Below are 13750 nucleotides of genomic sequence, written 5' to 3'. Positions count from 1 at the left end.
TGTGGGTGTCCGTTAGGGACTGTTAGTGGTCCCTGATGGGACTTAGACACCCACGTATGGCATCTAGTTTGTCTGCCATGCGATCGAAGCCCACCCGCACCTGTTCAGCCAGCTGCTCCTGGCATCCCAACACACGGCATTGGAAGTCCATGTGTTCTCCGTGGGGTTCCTGGGAGGCAGCTGTAGTGGTGGGTGCTGCCTGCTGTGTGGTCTGTGCAGGGGGTTGGCTGTCCTCGTTGCAGCTGGGCTGCCCTGCTCCTGGAGGTGGGCTGCAGAGACTGTCAATGAACTCTTGGAGGGTGTCGGAGTTGAAGCTGTGGTGGTCCTCTTCGTCATCAGAGAAGAGAGGTTCGGGCTGCTCTGCAGGAGGTGTTGATTGTCCCTCTGCAATGTGAAGGGGAGATGCAGTTTAACAATGTGTTCACATGTGTGTTGTCGCATTGTACATGTTTACATACAGGCCGCATGACTGTGTACATCGTGGCTGTTTCGGAGGGGCTGCCCATTTGCTGTGGGACAGTGGACATTTCGACAACATCACGGCTGTGTGTTTGTACTTGTACATTATCAACTCACGTTTCCCTGCAATGCCACTTGTGGTTGGCCAGTGTCTATACCCAGTCGGCACCAGTTGCGTCCTGTGTTCTGGTGTGGATGTGTTGCGGTTTGTGCCACATTGTTGTCAGTGTTGGTGTGCTCTGCATGTTATGTGTGTGTGCCGCATTTTGGGGGAGTCGCCCCTGCTGCTCTGATTTGGCTGCCCCTTATCCCTTACATGCAGTGTACCTCTGACTTTTGTGCTTATACAGTGCTGAGATGATGCATATTTGGGTACATTGTTCTCTTGGTGGGAGTTGGGGTCTGGGGCATGGTTTGTCCGCAGATGTGCTCAGCTCAATTGTGCATGTGTGCCATTGTGCCCATCTCCCCTCGTCCCCCCAGTCCCTGGTCATTACTGACCCTGTTGCTGTTGTGTCCGGTCCTATTGAGCAGTGTCCGGTCCCCCGACTCCAGCCACCGTTTCCCTACTGATGACTGTGGACACCATTTCCTCCATGTTGTTCAGCTCCTACAGTGGCGCAGGACTCCCACCTCCAGTCTGCATTGCTGCCTTCCGGTTGTTGGCGAGTTCAGCTTGGTTTTTCGCTTGACGTCATTCCAGCGCCTCTTGACAGCTTCCATTGTCCTCTTCAGCACTCCGACTGCATTCACCTTGTCCACAATGGACTGCCATAGTCAATTTTTTGTTGCCAATGACACAGTGGAGGTGACAAACTGTTGTTGATGGTGTTCGACCACCTCCGTTATCAGGATCCTGTTTTCCTGTGGACTGAAGCGCTTTTCCTACTCTTCTTCTCCTTGGCCTTCCCTGACCCGAGGTCCCAGGCAGGTCCTCCCGGGGCTTGTGGGGTTCTGGTTCTCCTCCGTACATGCTCTGGCAACATCCATGGTTCTTCGCTGTTGTTTAACATTTGTTTGTCTGTTTTTTTTTCCAACTTTTATGGTGATGGTTCCCGCCTGCCGCATGTGGATTGCAGGCCTGTAGCTGGTTTTCGCAGATTTTTGTAACGTGATTGGCATCATTGCAGCTTTTTTTGCGTTCGCGTTTCGCATTTTTGCAGCGTGGCGTTGCTTTTAACGTCGTCAGTTGACGCGTTATCTGGAGGATATCGCATGGTGCCGCCGTGTTGAGAATGCTTCGTAGACACGGCTTAATTTTTCCGCAATAGACTGCGATGTTGTAGGTTGCGTTAAGTTACTTTTGCGATGATTATCACACGTTCTTGAGAGAATGCCCCTTTGTGTATACATTGAGCTGGCTACATAGCTGCAGGAAGAGGAGCTTCTGCCAGTGTGAGAGATGATCTTATGCAAACAGGAAGAGGAGCTTCAATCAGTGTGAGAGATGATCTTATGCAAACAGGAAGAGGAGCTTCAGTAAGTGTGAGATGATCTTATGCAAACAGGAAGTGGAGCTTCAGTCAGTGTGAGAGGTAACCTTATGCAAACAGCAAGAGGAGCTTCAGTAAGTGTGAGAGATGATCTTATGTAAACAGGAAGAGTAGCTTCAATGAGTGTGATAGATGACCTTATGCAAACAGGAGGAGGAGCTTCAGCGAGTGTGAGAGATGATCGTATGCAAACAGGAAGAGGAGCTTCAATGAGTGTGACAGATTAACTTATGCAAACATGAAGAAGAGCTTCAGTGAGTGTGAGAGCTGATCTTATGCAAACAGGAAGATGAGCTTCAGTAAGTGTGAGATGATCTTATGCAAACAGGAAGAGGAGCTTCCGTCAGTGTGAGAGGTGACCCTATGCAAACAGGAACAGGAGCTTCAGTGAGAATGAGAGATGATCTTATGCAAACAGGAAAAGGAGCTTCAGTGATTGTGAGAGATGACCTTATGCAAAGAGGAAGAGGAGCTTCAGTGAGTGTGAGAGATGATCTTATGCAAACAGGAAGAGGAGCTTTGGTCAGTGTGAGAGATGATCTTAGGCAAACAGGAAGAGGAGCTTCAGTCAGTGTGAGAGATGACCTTATGCAAAGAGGAAGAGGCGCTTCAGTCAGTGTTAGAGATGATCTTATGCAAACGGGAAGAGGAGCTTCAGTCAGCGTGAGAGATGACCTTATGCAAACAGGTGGAAATCGAATACAATGTACACATTCCAGAGTATTGAACATACCTTAGGTTAGAAGCATTAGGGAGTCCAAAAAATGCTTCCATTCACTAGCCCCTTTAGTAATATTGATTTCCCATTCAACAATCCAAGAGACCCACGTCGTCAATTTGTGTTTTTTGGTTAGATACACCACAGGCCTTATAAATACATCTATTTGCCTCTGGTTGGTGATACAAAACTTTAGGGCGTTGCTTGATTCATTCTGTATTTTACCATCAAGGCAACTTCACAGATGCAAACACTTGACAAAATCTGCCACTAGGGCAGCCCACACCTCTCCACCATCTGATAGAAGGCTTCCGTTACTCTGCCTTTCATTACCTAAAACAAGAAGACGCCCCTGTCATTGCTCCTTATTGGGCTGGACTGTTCCCATGAGGCACAGGGTCAAGACTGATTTGCAAATAGCTGGGTCTGAACTGGGGTGGCGAAGTGAGCTAAAGAATGATGATGGATTCAACCCAGATCTGTGACTGCGGGTGAGTGTCTGAAAAGTTTCAGTGCCCCGTCCATCATCTCCTTGTGCTTGCTTTGTTTGCCCTAAGTTGGCATAGTATGCCCAGACGTGGGTCCCTTGCTCACTTTGCCACTGGATTCAAGCTAGCCTGGCTGATGAGGGTTGTTACCCCGAAACCCGTCCTAGGATGCTTGTTTCCGGTCCAGGGAACACCTGGCATGGCAGTTCGGGCTGGACTACTTGCATGAGGCACAGGGTCAAGACTGATTTGCATATAGCTGGGTCTGTACTGGGGTGGCGAAGTGAGCCAAAGAACGATGATGGAGTCAACCCAGATCTGTGATTGGGGGTGAGTGTCTGAAAAGTTTCAGTGCTCTGTCCATCATCTCCTTGTGTTTGCAACGTGGAAAACTCAGAAGTTCCTAAATAGTGCTGTAATCAATACCAGATCCAAGAAGTCTCCAAAATATTACTGTTTTGCGATTTTGAGGTTTGCTAGGTGTAGGCCTGGCAAAATGTTTAGATTGTCAGGTCAAAATGGCTGTGAAGGCAAAAAGTCTGAGGTAATACTATGTCACGGAGGTGAGGTCTAACAAGTTCTCCGTGGAATCCTTAATTAGCTGCATAGGCATTTTGCAAATTCTCTTAGCATTGTTGACATTTTCGATCTCAGCTTGAATTTTCAGATTAAAGGAAAGCATCAGAAAGAAAGCAGAAATTACTGTGGTCACAGAATTGGAGCAGCAATGACAGCTATAAACACAGAGTAATAACACTGCAAGCACTGTCGGAAGTACTCATTTATAGTAATGCCAGCTCAGCTTGGAGACAGAATGACTGAATACTAGGCACCTCATAGTTAGTCTTTGCAGGAAAGCCACCCAGCTCTGGTCATTCAATTCTTTGGGGCCATCTCTATTATCTAAGCCCTTTGAATTGGGCCATTCGTAGGGGTCTACAACCAGTAGCTCGTGAGCTACTGTAGCTCTCCAGCTACCTCCGAGTAGCTCACCTGTGTGCAGTTCAGCTTATTTAATGATAAAGTTTTTGCTAGGTTGAAGTATGATACTTAAAAAAAAATGAAGTTATACGGCACTAATAATATTAGTGGCTGTTAATGCATTTAATTGAACATGAGTAGCTCTCAATACAGAAAAGGTTGGAGACCCCACTCTAATCTCTGTATCTTCTACCAATGTTGGTAGAGTATCTTGGCACTTCTTGTAATACAACAACAACATGTGGTGTATCAGTAATTCCACCTTATATATTGGAAAACATTGGCCTATTAAATATGTGGTATGATCCATCACTGAAAAACTGGGAAAAGAGGGAGATCAGAGCCAAGACAATAGTAACTGAAAACACCCACAACCATGTTTCAATCTGAATAACAAACGGGGAAAATACCTATAAACCTGGAAATGTTTGGAATAGAAGTAAGTGACAGTTCCAAGAGAAGAAAAGATTACTTGACACAGAGGTCAGGACACAAAATATTTAAACAAACCTGTGGTGTATGGCAATTGTCTTCTGGATATAAGAATGGATGTCACTACTGACTGGGAAGAGTAAAGAATTTATCTCAACTAGTGCGCCTATAGTTGTTTTGATCTACACTTGCTTCTTAAAGATAGATAAAGAACAAGCGTTAGAAGTAATAGTTAAATAGGTTTCTATGGAAATAATTCCTCCTGCCAATAGATTTCTCATTGTAGCAAAGATCAGCACATATCCTTCAAAGTGATTGGTGGAGCTATGAATAATGATTTCTTGTGGGTCCTATTTGTAAAGATAAAGGGATGCTGTGGTGATGACTGGACAAGGTTTAGCTGTTACCCAGAGAACGGGACCATTGACTGACATCTACATTAAGACCTCTGTGGTGAAATGCAAGACTCATTACAACGGAAGAAATGTTATCATTACTGTATATTACAATAGTTTTTAAATCATGCAATAACTAAATTTGTAGTTGAAGAACTGAGTGGGAATAAATGAGAGCGCATAAGTTATTGTGTCATCAAGTGAGTGAGCGACTTTGGCTTGGATTAAGTGAATATGAGTAGCACTCTGGTCTGGAGCTCCCTAGGCAAAATGAACCACACCTTTTTGTTTTCAGATCTCTGCTGAAGGAATGGACCCAGGTTTGTACTTGATCTGAAGCTGATACTGTTTTCTGCCTTGTGGGAATATGACACATTCTTAGTGACAAAGGAGTGTGCACCACACAAGGCAGGATCTCACCAGGTTCTCAGATCAATTTACAACCAGAGTTAACATTTAGCAACAGCGGATACAGTTGTCATTGGAAACACCATTATCAAGGTTTGTATCTTGAGGTTGAACTGGAATCCATGTTATCGCATGGAGGTCAACAACCACTACTACCATAGAAAAATGAGTTCTGTGACTTGAATCCAGTATTATATATGGAAGGACATGCCTGGCCTTTCCTTTCCTTAGAGAGATCCTAGAACACTTTCAAAGGCACCTTTTAAAATACACATGCAGACTCTTGTAAAGTCTCCGCAGTTGGTGCTTTAGGCCAATTTGTAGAGCTGTTGGTGAGTGTCCTCAACTACTGGAATAAAAGAGGGTGGTGCATGTTGGGAGTGAAGTGCATTTGAGGGCTTTGGTGCTGGGGTACATTTTGGATTAGCAAGAGTGATGACGGTTCGTATTTGGGGTGCAATGGCAGAGATTTGAGTGGATCCTGGTACTGAATTAGCAGGGGTTGCAGGAGGGCAGGATTTAGGTACAGTGGCAGAGCTGTTTATTGGTTCTAGTCAAGAAATTGTAAGTAATGCTGCAGGTCAGGATTCAAATGCACTGGCACATAAATCACAAAACCTAAAAAACACAATTTGTTTTCCTTGCTTTGTTGGATTTCTCCCCAGTTTGCCGCTGTACAGTTTTCAAAAGAGGCACAGACTGAGTTCACCTTCAATGATTTTCAGCGGGTGAAGGATCCAAGGAAGCTGCTGGAAAATGTCAAACATATGAACAGTCTAACGTTCACCTTTAATGCAATACTTCATGTTGTGTAAGTGAAGCCAAGAGCCTGGTTCCATGGTCTAAATATCTGTCTAGTGCAGCCTTCTCCAACCTGTAGCTTGGTAGCTACTGGTAGCTCTCTTGCTACCTGGAAGTAGCTCTCCAGTGTGCAGCCTAGCCTACTAAATTGGAAGATTTTGCTCGGTTGATTTACTATTTGCATTGCCAAAATTTAAAAGAGTGTATTCAAGATGGAAATGTGTGTATTTTCAGAACTCCTAAGCTGATTTTGGGAGAAAAAAAATGTATAAAGCTGATATTTGAGTGATAAATCATGCAATATTACAAATATTACCTTGGTGCCAGAGACACTGCTGCTATGGCTGTCACAAATGTCCTCACATATTATGCATATACAGGCATTCTAAATTTAAAAGCATTTTTACATTAGTGCTGGTAACCTACCTGCTGCACTGGGGTGACCACTGCTGGGAGTCTTCTTGCATGGGGGTCCACTAATGTATTCTTGTCTAACGTGATCATCATTACAACACTAACATGATAGGCTTGGGATGTTTTTTATTGAACACATAGAAAAGGTTTGAAACCCCTACTCTAGTGTGATGGGACATTAACAACAAATGGGACATTACTGCATCTATCCATGATTAACACAGGAAGGAGACCAAAGAGTGGTAACCTTAGAAGTGTGAGTGCAAATATGACCTTTCGTTTTTTCAGCCCTAGCCAGGTTTCCATAAATATCGGATTACTCTAAGAGGCCAGTTAAATGTTGCCCAGTGCAGGGTCACAAAATGAACTGATTTAAGCTGGCATTTCCACCCCTTCACTTTGCAATCGCAGAGTTTTTGTCCCCAAAATGGGCAATAACCGCGATATTGTTAGGTACAGTTCTGCATGGTAGGCTCCAATTACTGGGATTTGTCTGCACCCTTTTATCACCTGCTCTGATCAGTGCTTAATATGTGCTGGTGCTTTCCAGTGCTCAGCACTGTCACTTAATTGTCAACAGCGGGACTTATGGCAGTCCGCCACAGGGTGGCACTGTTTGTCTGATTTAGAGAGCAACACAACAATTGTTGTTTATTTATTCAAAATACAATAAAATGACTAATAACTGTCGCACAAGCCATTCTTATAGCTTTGGGGCCTGGAATAGTCTGAAATGTCACACTTGTAGGGTTGTGATGGTTAGTAGTTGTGTTGGTACTGTTGTTGGCAGCACTGGCAGGGACAATGGGTAGTGCGAGCGTTGTTGGCCTCCTGACGAGGGCCATGGTACTTATTGTTTTACAAATTAAGCACTGGCTCTGATCAGATGGCACAACAATCTGGTCCACACCAGATCCCCTTCTGCAACCAGAGGGGGAAGCGCGAGGGGGATTAAAGAACACTTCTCTTCAGCAGGCCGAGCCTGCCCTTTTGCCAATACACTCCTAACCCACAGTGGCCCCTGTTACATCTGTTCGGGGAATATAAAGGCTGTGGCATAATGTTCGAATTCAACCTGGATTCATGGGCTGGATTCCCAGTTCTTGTTTAGCAGGATCTTCCATGCACCTGCTAGATGTGCCTTGCACTGGCTCCCTTCTGGATAAAGTTAGCACTCCATTGATACTCTCAAGGTGGGCCTACAAGTGAGTTAGAGAGGTCGCTAAATTGCAGGTGTCCATTCGGTAGCTTTAATCCTTGCTAAAACTAAACCATTGATTATGCTATATTGGAAATTGAAGTTAGGCCAGGACTTTATGGATCTCCAGGGAGATTTCACAAAATGGTAGACAGCTGAAAGAGATTGGAAGTGTGCAACTAACAGGCCCACAGGGATGTTCCTCATTTAGTCTAGAAGTGATGAATTCCTGTGTTCAGTAAAATTTGCATAGATGATTGTTAGATGTCAACTGATTGGTATTAATTCCAAGTGTTTCTAATTGTTGGGAATTACTGGTAAATAGGAAATGGACTCAGTGATGGACTTGTTTCAATTGTTCAGATCATCACAGCATGCTGGGAAATGGTGCATTTTCATTTAGATAAATTGCAGTTCTAACTATGTAATTGTTTCCCACTGAAAATTCTTTTTTTATTTGCCTATAACTTTAGCCCTCCCCAGCGGATTTGCACCAAATCTAGCACTCCCTCAGCATAGTCAATTAGAGTACAACATGTTACATTTAATGCATTTATGTACGGGGGGGAAAACTTAAGTAGGGGGGCAAAAAATGTTTTCCTATTTTAGCTCCCCTTGGAAATGTTGCATGCACTTACAGTCAAAACCACTGTAGGAATTTACACCAAACGTGGCATGAATGCAGAACTTTACACATAAAGTTTGCTGTAGTTAGTTTTATGTAAATCCACTCAGTAGTTTTTATTAGCATATGAAAAAGGTGCCAGATGTGCTTGAAAGGGTTAGCACATTTATATCTCTTCTCAGTTGAAAAGCAATTTGCTATTTTGCTTACAACTGTGGTACTGTCTGAGGCATATGCATGGATTTTAGCAGTCTTAGGCCCTCAGTATGAGTGACCTCCCAATTCGGATGGTGTCGGTAAGTGAGGATCTGTTTACTTTCACTCAGAGATTTTGGCTGCTGAAAGTTGCCAATATCTGTGTGTGAAAGTACAGAGGAAATGTGGAATTACCGGGAAATGAGACACGAGAATTACTGACTCCCTTGGTGTTTCCTTTTTAGGTCTCGCCTGACCCAGCGCATGCGCTGTTCTGGCGAGACTTATTGAGAGGGCTCCAAAAAGTACTACCAGGCCAGCCTGGAGCTACAGTGCATGTGCGCGGGCGCGCGCGCCGCGCTTTACCGCGATTACTTTCACTTTAGCGGCCGCACGTCCGCTTTGATGTTTGATCGCGATCACTTTTACTTTTTGCATAGCCAATATGTCTCGCTTTTGGGACCTTATAAGTATTTAGTTATGCAACTGTTGCATGGCTAAACACTTATAAGGTCCCAAAGGCGAGACCTATTGGCTATGCCAATGCTTGTTTTCTTTGAGGACCTTCAGAGTCCAACTTGTAATGGGTCGGAGTTTACCCACCCTCAGAGTTACTTGCCCCCCAGTGTTACTCACTCTAGGGATGGGGGATATCTGGCTCTTTTACCTCTCCACTCATAATGAGGGCCTGAACTTCCCTTGATATTTTAAAGTAGTGCAAAATACATCTTGGGGTCCAGTTAAAAAGGATAAGGGGCAAAAAAGTGTTCATGTGCTAATTATTGGCAATGTGTGATAAATCATAATTTGACAGAAGCTTGAAAGGATTGGTTTTCTATTGGTATGTCAAGTTTGGAGCCAGTCCAGAAAGGGAGGACAGAGTTAAAAGGTGTCAATAAAATATTTCTTTGCGTACTAGTGTTTTGGAATCTGCATCAAATGCGGAAAGAAGGTAGCAAGTGAGACCCAGTGCAGGTATGTCAGGTTTTATGCAGATCAAATCGGGGAGAGATAAAAAGGGGAGGGGGTGAAACATATTTTTGATTTACTTTGTTAGATGTGCATGAAATTTGGCAGAGAATTTGCATGTTTAGCCTGCCTTTGTTTTTCTCCCTTTCATGTAGGCCAACTGGGGGCAGATTTCAATGGGGGGATGAAGGGGGTCAAAGAAGTGTTCATGTGCCAATACATTTGTCACCGTTTGATCTTAAAATTTGAAATTTGGCAGACCAGTTTTAGCATTAGGTTAGTTATGTCAAATATTGAGCAGATCCATCAGGGTGGCAGAGGCATGTAGGTTAGCCAACGAGGGGATGTGAATCTCAAATTTCCCAACTAAAATAGCAGCCATCACAGGGTGAAATTGTGAGGTGGCCAAGTGTTGGAATGGACTATTGCCATGAGGAGCAGTGCCAGTACTGATTTGCATTAGGTGGGCCTTTGAGACTGATTTAGAGTTTGGCAAACATGTACCCAGATGCATCGGCGACCAGTACCCTGCCCCCCAAACTCAAGGCCTGCCTGCCTGAATTTGAGTTGGGTGATCTGCATGTTTTAAGCTGATGGAGTAAAATTTACTCTCAGTGTAAAACTTCCTTTCGGTGGCTCAACGGAGTAAGTGCCAACGGAAGTAAGCCATTAAAGTGAAAAGTCCGAATTTGTTTTGTACTGACATTGCCGCCAGATATAATGATCCAACACCGTGGGTGAAAACTGGTGAAGAAGGAAGGGTCATTCTTTTTTTTTTATTTCAGGAAGGTTTATTGATTTTGTTTTACAATGTAAATAAAGTAATACAATTGTAAGGAACCTCAAGTCCGAGATATATGTTCAGTTATACTAAGCATCGTTATACAGTCAAATATCTAGATTATTTTGATTTACAATATAAAAAATATTCCAATAGTGAATAAAATAGAAACCTCAGGAGACAAGATAATGCAATACAGCAAAGCAAGGAATACAATCCAAAAAGTACATATTAAGAAGAATAAAATAACCCTTCATGGAGGTTTGGTTTGTTCCAAATGTGAGTCCAGTTTTCCCCAGGTAGGTTGAGTGGTGTGTTTCCAAGGATATTTTTGGAGTTGTTATCTGGTCCTCTTGTATAGATTAAAAGTTATTTCCAAGATTGAAAAGAAATCTTGGATGTATTTTTTCAACTTATTAGAATGGTTTTACATCCACTAGTAAGAAAAAGGTCCAAAAAATGGCTGTCATTCACATTTACTATATGTTGGTCATTGTTGGGCCCATTATTGAGTAAGTAAAGTAAAAGGCAGTTTTAATTTGTAAAGTATCTTTAATTAACAAAAATATTTTTTACCAAAAGTCTTCCAGTAAATGACAAAACAGCATAGCTGAAAAATCACCATTTGTAACATTGCAATTTCAACATAAAGGATTGTCTTTTAATTTAGTTTTATACATGTGATGCGTGGTCCAATATGTTCTGTGTAAAAGGTGAAATTTGGTTTGAGATAAGGAAGGTGTGATTTTGTATTTGAAGCTGGACATCAAGTTCTCCTGCCAGTTATAGATGGGTGTAGTCACATTAGTTTCAGATTCCCATGTGGATTGTATATGTCATCAACCATCAAAATTCCTTTATTCGATATGTAAAACATTATCATAAAAGTACAATAAAAATCACATTAAGACGTCATGAATGACATAAAATTTAAAAAGAGTGATAGTGAACATATCAGATTCCTTTGGTGGGGGAGAGAAAATATATGGCATAAAAAGGGCGTTTTAATATTTTATGGCTGCATGGAAGCCCTGGTTATTACGATCTTTTTCAAATAAAAAGATACCACTGCGACAGCTAATGGACTATCTAATGCTTTCATTTTAAGATAGGCTGCCCTGCAGGAACGTAATCCCCAGGATTTGAGCAACGGTTTCAGATAGGTGACCCTTGGCAGTTGATAAAACTTACAAAATAAAATGCAGTGAATATTGGACTGTAGTGACAGACCGTCACATGGGCATTTCTCCAGATTTCTCGACCAACAGTTCTGGTTAGGGAATGTCAACAGTCTGAAAAAGGTATCGGTGCGGAAACGAGTCACGAGCATACGAGAAAATGGGGAAGGAATTAAAGAAAGATAATTTTGCATCCCTTCAACAGTGGTGGAGAGTTGATACTCCAACACGGTATGCTTAGAATTTTCAATGATCCAGCGTCGATTGGCCAGATGGCTATTGACCAATCGTTTTAAGGTGACTCTAGGTATGTTATTTAACGTAGAGGGATCAGTGAAAAATTCTGGGTGCCCTATATCATGTGACAGGTTTCTCACATAATTCAACCATTTAAATCGATCCGCCTTGCTCAAGCTGAGACAATCCATAATTATTTCCCTATTAAAGTGTGTTTCGGGAGTAGTCCAGACTTTATGCCATAAAATAATGGGCGCAGATTTTATCATGTCCATAATATATGTAAAACCAAGTTCATTATGCATTTCAAAAACAGAAGTACCACGTGGAGTGGCCAAAAGATAACGTAGGAATAGGTTCTCAGAGCGTTGTATGAGGACTGCCTGATCTATTCCCCAAATCCCAGATCCATATATACCAGTAGAAACACACTTGGCACAGTAGATCTGTGATAAGGGGATGATCGGTCGTCCCCCTAGTTTTTTCGAGAAATTAATAAGTGCTCCTATAGCTTTGGAAAAGGCAGCTCCTCTAGCTTGGGCAGCAGCCCGCCAGGAGCCCTTCTTCTCAAAGGTAATACCCAAATAGGGAAACCTATCAACACTTTCAAGCTTGCTACCATTTATAAAAATGGAGCATTTTCTTTTCCCTATTCCCAGGCCACAGGACATGGTAAAAGTTTTTGACGCATTGATTTTTAAACCTCGCTGTGACATGAATTCTGTAAAGTCATTTACTGCACTTTGGAGGCCCATACGGGTCTGTGACATAATTGCTGCGTCATCCGCGTAGAGTAATATGGGTATGGGTTTCCCATTTATGGTGGGATAATCGTGATAATTTCTATTAAGATACTGGCCAACAGAGTTTATATAGAGAGTGAAGAGTAAGGGGGCTAAAATACAGCCCTGCCTTACACCTCTTTTAAAACGAAACCTATCCGAACACTCTCCTTCTCTGCCATATCTAACACGGGCTGATGCTCCCCTGTAGAGCTCTTTAATAAATGCGAGAATGGGGGGCTCAATGCCAATCTCAACAAGGGATTCCCAAAGGAGCTCGTGGTTGACGCAGTCAAATGCAGAACTAAGGTCTACAAAGGTCACAAAAAGGTTCCCCTTTTTTGCCTGAGTGTATTTGGCAATAATAAGGGTCAAATTCAAACCTTGCTCAATAGTGCCTCTGCCCTGTCTGAAGCCATATTGGAAATTAGAAATTATATCTTGTTCGCTCAGCCAATCATGAATCCGGTTTAAAATGATTCGCCCTGCGACTTTCAGAAGAGAGTCGAGCAATGAAATAGGGCGATAATTAGAAGGGTTGTTCCTATCACCTTTTTTAAAAATCGGGACAACGACCGCTTCGGGCCATGTGTCTATAAAACCTATTTTGTTCAAGGAATTTAGGACATTTGTTAACAAAGGGGCCCATAAGTCCAACTGTGCTTTAAAAACATCAATAGGTACACAGTCAGGACCAGGAGCCTTCCCAGAGGGGCTTTCTGTCAATGCCATGAGCACCTCGGTGCAGTCAAAAGTGAGGTCTAAGGGAAAAAGGGTAGGAGCATTCAACTCTTTGTCATGGTTATAATAGCAATCCGAGCAAACTGTAGGGGCTGTATGATCTTTTAGGTCATATAGTGTGCCAAAATGGTCGACCCAAATATCGGCGGGTATAGCCATCTCAATCTTTGTAGCCCGTGTGCACTGCAGGAAGGGTGCATTAACAGCTTTCCAAAAGGCGGTGTTATCCCTATTGTTCGAGGCTTCCTTTAAAGCTTGCCAGGCCTCTACTTTTAACTGTTTAGTTTTTGCCACCCGTGCTGCACGGTATTTTTGTCTGGCATCCCGGATTTCCGGCTGGTTACGGGGTTTATTTTTCAGGCTAGTTTTTAGGTGTTTCAGAGCCTTTGAACAGGATCTATCAAACCAGCCTATACTGCTCTGTGAGGTTTTCTTTGGTACTCTAGAGAGTAAAT

General features: G+C 43.0%; 1 protein-coding gene across 2 annotated transcripts in view; it reads left to right on the top strand.

Moving 5' to 3' along the window:
• The window catches only part of ITGAL (integrin subunit alpha L), a 394734-nt gene that overhangs the window by 159198 nt on the left and 221786 nt on the right, over positions 1 to 13750 (top strand). For both annotated transcript variants that reach the window (XR_014966715.1, XM_085618461.1), the window contains exon 7: positions 6040 to 6185. Coding sequence is in view for 1 of the 2 variants with exons in the window: in XM_085618461.1 (XP_085474587.1) it covers positions 6040 to 6185 (146 nt within the window). In the remaining variant the exon portion in view is untranslated. The remainder of the gene's footprint in view (positions 1 to 6039; positions 6186 to 13750) is intronic.

Source organism: Triturus cristatus, chromosome 7 (assembly GCF_964204655.1).
Source record: "Triturus cristatus chromosome 7, aTriCri1.1, whole genome shotgun sequence".
NCBI lineage: Eukaryota > Metazoa > Chordata > Amphibia > Caudata > Salamandridae > Triturus > Triturus cristatus.
Note: the sequence above shows the minus strand (reverse complement) of the source record. Positions and strands in the feature narration are given on the sequence as shown.